Below are 9,490 nucleotides of genomic sequence, written 5' to 3' on the forward strand. Positions count from 1 at the left end.
CTGTTTTTTAATATTTCACATGTACTTGTAAATTGGTTTGGGATGGAAAATATCTGATTTTTTTTTTTTAATTAATCAGGAGTGCAAATTGCTCTGTAAACTTTATGTATACGTATCCTGTACACGTTAATTTATCTTGTGATAACGCCAACATTGTGTGGCAGAAGCAATGGACTGGCAGAAATACAATTTAATGCTTCAGAAATCTACGTAGAAATAATAAGAATAAGAAAACCTCAGCATTCAGAAATACAACCACCTGCTCTAGAAGAGGCATTTTATTTCATTAAAACCAAATGATTACTACAGCCTCTACACGTAGACGTGTCCATGACAAGAAAAACACGGTGGTAAACACATACAAATGTAAATTACAAAATTTGGCATATTTTCAGTTTTTGCTAACTTTTTATGTTATGGAAGAGTCTCTAACAAAAGTACTCTTTACATCATGCCACCTAGGTTCCATATTTGGAATTTAGACTAATTCTTGGAAGTTTCTTTTTCATCAGCTTTTCAGAAATTTCCCATATATTGGGCAGGACATCTGAAGTTAAAGATGATGATCTTATTTCTTTTTGAAATGTTCGAGAATGATCCAAGGAAGTTGAGCTAGAATATAGACATCCTAAAACATTTAGAAACATTACACCCAGGAAGTATCAAACTAGACTACCAAGAGGATTTTCATGAGGGATTAGACTTCTCTCGAACGTAAACAGTTTTTTTAGTTTTCACAAGGATGCTCTTGCTATGGCTTAGATTATCATAGAAGGAGGAGAATGTCCTTCTTTTCAGCTAGGACAAAAGGAATAAACTTAAAGCAGAACATTAGAGACTCAGGCAAGATCTGTTTCAAAGGGGGAATAGAATGCCTCGTGGGCCAATTCAAGGTCACTATCTTTAAACTTGTAACAAAAAACGGCTTTAAAAATGAAATATTAATTAGAGTTTAATTAATTGGATGTCTCTTGGATTAGCACTGAAGAAGTCTGCCCTCCAGAAGAGCATACTGCATACAATGCAATATTGAGAAAACCTGAGCTTGACAAATGTATATATAGTAAAAGATCACCTCAGAAATTCTTGGTTAATGGGTTGTGTCAATGTAGCAGATAAGGTTTCTAGGATAACAAACTAGCTATCAATCAACCATCCACACTCTATGAGAGCTTTATTTGGGCTCAGATTCATCCAGGCATACAACCACCAGCTATAGAATAGGCATTTCATTTCATGAAAAGCTAACGATTACTCATGCCTATAAAGGTTGACTTGTCCATAGCAAAAGAATACCATTTTCGAGAGCTGAAAGCGGAGTCTGAAGTATTTCCAGTTGGTTAGAACTATATGAACTATACCTCTTTTATAGCACTGTAATCTCTCAAGCCAAATTGGAGGGCATCTTGTATCCTTTGATTTCTTGTATACATTAATGATGAGAACGAAGTATGCAAAGGAAGATGAAATATCATTGGAAGGAGAAAGGATTAACGAAGTAGAGTCATTCATGTATATAGGAACTATGATCTCCAATACAGGGCCTTTAATGAAACATTGAAAATAGCATATCAGACAATGGCTAGGTCAAGTAAAATTTGGAAATCGAAATCGCCTCAAATTACATATAAAAATCACACTATAAATCAGTTTAGTGAGATCGGTGATACTCTTTGGACATGAGTGATGGTATGACAATGAAACAATCTCCAATAGATTTAGTAGATTTGAGAACAAAGCCCTCAGAAGGATATTGGGAGATGAATGGTAGGACAGGATAAGAAATGAAACATTAAGAGAGATCATGAGCGGGTGTAGATGGAGATGATTTGGGCATGCTCTTCGTACTTCAAAAGAGATATTAGTTCACCAAACTTTTAGTTGGACTCCACAGGGCACTAGAAGAGTTTTAAGGCCCAGGCGTACATGGCTGAAGACTATGAAGTAGTGAAGTAGGAAATGATGAATAGAGACATATTGAATTAGAAAAAGATAGAGACGACTGGCGAAATCTAACCGAGGACCTTTGCGTCAATAGGCGTAGGAGGAGAAGATGATGATGATTAATATTGGAGAATCATGATTAGGAATATATTGAATATATCTTTGGCAAAAAGTAGTCGAAGTAAACACATTTCCCAGATTTGTAAACACCATGAATCTTGTTGCACTGGGTATAAGTTGTTAAAGTTCACCTGTAAATTCCAGAAAACCTAATTAGCCAGAAAACTTTTGGCCGGGTTGGAAATTTGTTCGAAACAACTCCATACCCCATCTTTCACTTGTTTCTTATCATCAAGACTTCAGATTTTGTAATAGTACTGATAGTCTGGGTGTGGCCCCCAAAGTTTTTTTTTTCTTTATTATTCAGGGAATGGTGTATACCATATCCATTCTTCACTATGTGGTAGCATACTCCACCAGGGAAGGACTATGAGAAAAGTACCATCATTTCAACAAATTATTCCAGTGCTTAAGGAATAATTGTATGACTTTGTAAAACAGTGGATCATTAATGTATACATTTGTATACCACTATCTCCTGTTCTGCTCCCTGTGATCTAATGATGTATCTCATTTGTGAAACCTTTATTGCAAAAGTAATCTCAAGCACAATTGATGTTCTTAGTGCACTCCTTTGTCATTGTGCCATAGGTCTGTGGCAAATATGATTCGTATTTAGGTATTTCACTTGATTATGTGATCCATTATGGAATTAGGATATCAAGTATCGGGTTTGGGTACATTGGTAATGGTCTTCAAGGCAGTGAAGCCCTTAACTAAGAAATGTAGATTTTTTTTAGAGGCAAGTTTTCCTGAATGGCAGAATGAACCTCTTCACCTAAGTGCAGTGATAAATATATCACCATTTTTGTAGAATCCAAGGAAAACACTAGAGGGCACTCAGTAGAGTGCAGACCTCCGGCACAGCAGCTTATTTCTCAACGCTTTGCTCGACCTTTACCTTGACCTTTGACCTTAACATGTATTAATTGGCATGGATTTTCATACACTCAAATATGAATCAAGTTTAAAGTCTCTGTGACAACGATTTCCAAACTTATGGCTGATTACGGGAATTGTATATTTTGCTTGACCGTGATCTTGACCTTTGACCTTGACCTTCTCAAATTTAATAATCTCCAGCTTCTTACATAACAGTAGGTAGTATGTTGGCCAGGGCACCAGCCGCCCATTGCGATACTACCGCTAGAGAGTTATAGGGTCCTTTGACTGGCCAGACAGTACTACATTAAATCCTTCTCTATGGTTACGGTTCTTTCCCTTTGCCTACACATACACCGAACAGTCTGGCCTATTCTTTACATATTCTCCTCTGTCCTCATACAACTGACAACACTGTGATTATCAAACAATTCTTCTTCACCCAAGGGGTTAACTACTGCACTGTAATTGTTCAGTGGCTACTCTCCTCTTGGTAAGGGTAGAAGAGACTCTTTAGCTATGGTAAGCAGCTCTTCTAGGAGAAGGAAACTCCAAAATTAAACCATTGTTCTCTGTTCTTGGGTAGTGTCATAGCCTCTGTACCATGGTGTTCCACTATCTTGGGCTAGAGCTCTCTTGCTTGAGGGTACACTCGGGCACACTATTCTATCTAATTTCTCTTCCTCTTGTTTTGTTAAAGTATTTATAGTTTATTTAGGAAATATTTATGTTAATGTTGTTACTGCTCTTGAAATATTTTATTTTCCCTTGTTTCCTTTCCTCACTGGGCTATTTTCCCTGTTGGGACCCCTGGACTTATAGCATCGTGCTTTTCCAACTGGGGTTGTAGCTTAGTAATTAACAATAATAATGATAATAATTAATCTTTGCAAACTCCTTTACTTTACGATTAAAATTCTGTACCTACCTTCCAACTTCGTTGACGGAGGTAATAACATTCTCTTTGCCCTACGTGGTGCAGGAATCATCCTATGGCATGAGACTGATTAGTTGCAGCCCCTCATATCCTATTCATATTTGCAAATAACCAGATATTTACTGAACTGGAGGGACATGGTTATGGTTCAGAGGAGAGGAAATGTATGATAACTGATTTTTCAATGCGATTTGAACCCTAATTCAAACAAAGGGGATAGGGCAATACTTGCAGAAATAGGAAGGATAGGTGTTGATAAAAGATAAAGTGTTAGGAAAGGTATCCTGGTTTTGTTATCAAAGTGCACAAATGCATTAATCTAATAATTTCATGGCTAAAATTTAGATTGATGAGAGAGATGTTATGATATTAAGTGTGTATGGGTTTTAGAAAACAATGATAGGAAAAGACACTATTTCTGGTAAATTGTGAATCCAGTAAAGTTGATAAGAGGGAAAGAGAGATTTTTGGAAATATTTATGGAAAGGAGTTTGATTGTCTCAATCAATGATTCCCAAAGAACGGTACGGGAAAGTACATTTTAGAGAGATAAAATTGAAACTGAAAGATATTGTTAGATTGAGCACTTAGTTCTTGACTGATTGATAAACTATTGCATGCATTTAATGAGGAGAAGTGGGGTGGATGAAATTATTTCTTATTATTTTTTGGTTGAAGCAAAAGGTAAGATATATGGTAGTTCGAGTTAAAGAGGAAAGGTAGAAAATGTTAGAGTAGCCAGAACAAGCGAGTTTGATGAGGAGGAAGACATTAACATAGTAAGGAGGTCAAAAGAAATAAAATGGAGTAAAATAGGCCATGGTTTAAAACAGAAGCTGGTGGAGTATATGAAGATTAATGTAAAATTCCATGATGTACAGTACAGTACTTACTCGCATGGAGTATGCAAGTAGGATTTGTGCTTTTAGAAAGGTGAGTTGTGGAAGGGATAAAGGTGAAGCTGAATGATGGAAAATATACTATCTGAGGTACAATTGTAAGACAAAAAAAGGAGGAATGTGCACAGGAGTGTTGTGGTATATATAAGTTGGTTAAGAAAAAAAGGGGAATTTAATTGATTATGGGAATAATGTTGGGTACAGACTAAAAAAAGAGAAAGATGTTCTATAAAAAAGAAAATTTAGAGGGAAAGGTAAATGAACAACTGAATTTCAGAATACAAGATACAAATAGAGGTGCTGTCTGTAGAGTATTCAGAACTGTGGTTGATGGAGTGAATATTTTTATTATTTGTTGAGTAAAGATAACAGGGAAGGCGCTTAGATGATGAATATTGTGTGACATGAATCATGTTATGTTTGAAAATTATTTTGAGTTACATATGAAGATGTAATGACAGATGTAAGAATCAAAGGCTAGGAATTGATACATCAGGAGCTCACTAGATTATAAGTGCTCTGGCATAGCTGTGAAAGTGCTATAAAGAGGCTGACCAAGGAGTGTAAGGTGTCTTGATGAGGCAAAGGTTCTAAAGACATGAGTAAGAGAAATGATAAATAATATTCTTGGAGCCTTTGTAGTTTGTGGAGATAGGCCTTGGACCGCCCGAAAATCGAGTTAAAAATGTCCGAAATTGGCTCTTTTTGAAGGGAATGATCACAGAATGAATTAATATTAAATTCACTAGTTTTGTAAATGCTTGTCCCAACAAACTACATACTAGTACAGGGTCGCCATCGCATGACAATAGAGTAAAGATCATCACCTATCGAGTTTTTCACGGGAAGTTTAACAGAATGAAATAATGAATGAACTGAATTTGTAAATGCTTATTCCAACAATCTACATACTAGGACCACTCTGCGCATGAATGTCGGAAACGTGCGAAAAAAGTAGACAACAACTAACCCAAACTTCACCCCTTAACCTGACCTGCAAGCCGTGTCCTTACCTTCCTAATGACTTAACGGGGGGGGGGGGGGCTAACGCCCCCCTGTGACCCCCCAAACATTATTGCTATCATAAAAACACCACAAACCCACCTAACCTAACCTAGTAGTTCCCAGGTCACAACCCCTAGCCGGGGGCAAGCTGTCCCTATTAACTACATTCACCTCATCTTCTGTTTTATAAAAGATAAAGATAGTAGAAGAGACAAAGAATTAAAAGGCATTGAGTTGCTTATTCTATTAGAGAAAGTGGATATCTTTATTTTAATTGATCATGTCAGATGTGTGACTAAGATTTACCGTAAAGAAGTGGAGATTAGACAATGAAGAAGGTGCTCCAATAAAGTGATTTTCATGAACATGTCATGTGAGAAATTTGCATATAGATGTGCTTAGAGAATTCCTCTGACAGAATGTAAAGAGATAACGTGTAAGAAGTTGAAGATGTGAGATATGTAAATTTTTTAGTGTGATAAAATAATTTATGATTGAAGTTGAGCATGTGTTAAGAGTTATTAAGAAGAATAGTGACTGTTTTAGTGTGGAAAAGAGATTGAGGCAAGAGCGCCTTATTTCTTCCATGGCTGTTTTATATCTTCATGAACAGAGTAATGCAAGAAGAAAAGATAACCTAATATAGTGAGGATAGTCTTGGTCTCAATGAATTTTTCAGGCTCTTGTTATCTTACCTGAATTGATGTTATCGAACTATTAGAGATTTATATGTTGGTTTGTTCCCAATGCATACTAGCTAATCACAGCTATATTTATATAATCTGGTATCTAACAAATGAATACTACAGATAGGCCAAAAGTTCATTACAATAGATTTGTGCATTCTAAGGTTTGACAACCGATTGGTTAGAAATTTCTCAAGATAACAAATGTTTTTATGTTACAGGTTAGGTGTTCAGGTTCTCCTCTTGGTTAGAGACCCAAGAGGCACAATGCAGTCAAGGCACCATCGCGATTGGTGTCCAGGAAATCCTGATTGTTACGATCCAGCAAAACTCTGTAATGATCTGGTCAGTGACTACAACACCGCCATTGACTTCAGAAGGAAGTTTCCATATTCCTTCAGGTATATCTAAATGTGCAAATACATTTTGTGTCATTCATTATTTCATTGAGAACGATAATAGGATTATGATTCAAAAGAAAGCCACAAAAGTATCAAGTTACTCTCCTTTGTACTTGGTTCATCTTGTGTTCTTGGATTTTGGTTCCTTATTTCTTTATTCATTTGAACATTTTAATTTTTATACTTAAAGGACCCATTATTGACTTTTGTATTCCTGTTCACGGTAACTAAAAAGCATTTACCTGAAAAATAATTCTTGTAGCCTACCTCTAATTTGAATATTCGTAATACTTCATGGTTATATATTATGCACTGTCGTTATTAGTCTATATTAGTTTTATTGAGATAACCAGTGTTTAATGAAGTTGCTTTTCTGCAGGGTCGTCCGCTACGAGGACTTGTCATTTGATGCGTATAACATGACGAAAGAACTCTTTGATTTCTTTCATCTGAATTACCACCCAAGAGTACAAGAATTTCTCGATACCCATACGAAAGAAAAGATTGGTGGAGTGTCAAGCACCTTCAGAAATTCGAAAACTGCTCCTGTTCATTGGCAACAAGATCTCACTTGGCAGGAAGTAGACACAATGCAGAGAGTCTGCAGCAAAGCCTTGCGACTCTGGGGTTATGAAATAGCGAAAGACGAAAACCATCTCAGGACATTTAAACCAGTTGGAATATTCAAGTTTCGTTAAGAAGAGAATTCTGCTCCTATAAAATTTAGTGTGAATTAAATAATGTAATATTCAGAGGATGTAACGTGTTAATTTTTCTAACGCACATAAATTATCTGTTTTGTAGCGTGTTTTCGTAACTCAAATTCTGATTGCCTTTATTTTAATTCATATAATCTTCAATGAATTTTGAAATTCCATTTTGAAAAAATGATGTACTTACTAACATCAGTTGGCAAGCTTCATCTTTGTTTGTAACGACTGTTGTTGATATCAGAACCGTTTTATAAATGTATTAAACAAAAATAGAAATTATTAAGGAGGAAAATGACATCTTCAATAAAGTTAGTGAAAAAAAGTTTTAACCAGTTCTAAATCATCTCTGGGATTAGAAAACGAAAAATCATTTTATTAAAAAGTGAAAAGTAAGTGATAAACAATAAGCTATAATAATTATCAAGTCGAGATCTATATCTTGATATTGACTTCAGAAGAAATCCGGCTCGTGAATAAATAAGATTTGGACACGTTGTTGAAAAGGTTGTGAATGCCAATTTTCTCTTTTTTTTTTCTAGATTTATGTACATATTATATGTGACACCTTAATGCTGCAAGCCTTGAGTGTTCCATATCCATAGCACAACCTGCACGTAAACGCTGATTAAGCTCATAAGGAAACGGAACCTCCACATACTTTGTGCCTGGAAGTTGGTGCTTATTTATAGAAATAAACTTCAGCCTATTTGTGACAAAGTGTTCATGTGATATAAGTTAGATAGTGCTTCGTTAGGTGGTTGTGAAGTATAATTTAGTTTTATAGCTGTGAGTATTCCAAATACAGACGTGCAATGCAAGTGAAACTCATCTTTCTTCTCTAGATAGCGCCTTTGGTGCAAGGTGACGTCACGTCAGAACTGTTCCGGCAGTGCATCTAAGCCAAGATAATACCTGTTATTTCTGTGATCATAAAATGTTTTGTGTTGTATCAGGAATTTTCATGAAAAATTAAAAACTAAAATTATCTCCTGAAGTAAGACATAATTCTCTGTAAACCTAATCGTTACTATTGAATTGATAATAAATCTTTGTACCTGAAACTTCAATAGCATTATCCGCTTCATATACCGTTTTAGAAGTTTCATCTGTATTGTAAGTGTACTTTACTGAAATACACTGAGTCAGTTATGTTTCGCAGGTGATCGTAGCCTTCCGTTCTTGTTATTCCTTTTAAACAATTCTTACATGATTGTTCTCTTCTCTTCCTCCCTTTTTATTACAATTGATCAAAACACATATACAGAATTCTCTTATTTATTCCTTTTATTCTAATGTCCTCTACGCACATTCACCTATTCCAAGCTTTTTGTAGTCATCTTGCTGCCCTCCATGCTCCACCTACTCTTTGAATACCCCATTTTCTTTGAGTGAGATGAACAGCATGTATGATAAGAGTGAGGACAAATATATAGCTTTTCTAGTCTTGGAAAATCATTTGATTGTATACCCAGGCAAGAGATATGAGATGCAATGAATATCGATTACAGGGAAGTGCTTTTTCCCCACTATTGTTTATTTTGTTTTTAGGTAGGTATATGCAGGAAAAAACTATGGATTGAGAGAGAGCCATCGATTTATTGTATGCAGATGTCCAAGCCAAAATAACAAATTATATGGAATAATGGAAAGCCACACTTACAACTAATGGCATGACAATAAAATTCTGAAGTTATCCAGAAGACATTATTATTATTATTATTATTATTATTATTATTATTATTATTATTATTATTATTATTATTATTATTACTTGTAAGCTACAACCCTAGTTGGAAAAGCAGGATGCTATAAGCCCAGGGGCTCCAACAGGGGATATACCCCCGTGATTAAAAGAAACAAGGAAAAATATAATAATTTAAGAACAGTAACAATAAAATAGATA

At 35.4% G+C, this 9,490-nt stretch overlaps 1 protein-coding gene across 5 annotated transcripts in view; it reads left to right on the forward strand.

Annotated features, from left to right (window-relative positions):
* LOC137641347 (carbohydrate sulfotransferase 4-like) overlaps window positions 1-9,206 on the forward strand; it is a 215,363-nt gene extending 206,157 nt beyond the window's left edge. For 3 of the 5 annotated variants that reach the window (XM_068373811.1, XM_068373810.1, XM_068373809.1), the window contains exons 9-10: window positions 6,695-6,874; window positions 7,254-9,202. In XM_068373811.1, the coding sequence (XP_068229912.1) occupies window positions 6,695-6,874; window positions 7,254-7,572 (499 nt within the window). In that variant the 3' untranslated portion in view covers window positions 7,573-9,202. Of the gene's footprint in view, window positions 1-6,694; window positions 6,875-7,253 lie in introns of all 5 variants that reach the window. The other 2 variants (XM_068373813.1, XM_068373812.1) reach the window with 2 other exon arrangements.
* Window positions 9,207-9,490: the final 284 nt, after the last annotated feature.

Source organism: Palaemon carinicauda, chromosome 5 (genome assembly GCF_036898095.1).
Source record: "Palaemon carinicauda isolate YSFRI2023 chromosome 5, ASM3689809v2, whole genome shotgun sequence".
NCBI classification, from domain to species: Eukaryota; Metazoa; Arthropoda; class Malacostraca; order Decapoda; family Palaemonidae; genus Palaemon; species Palaemon carinicauda.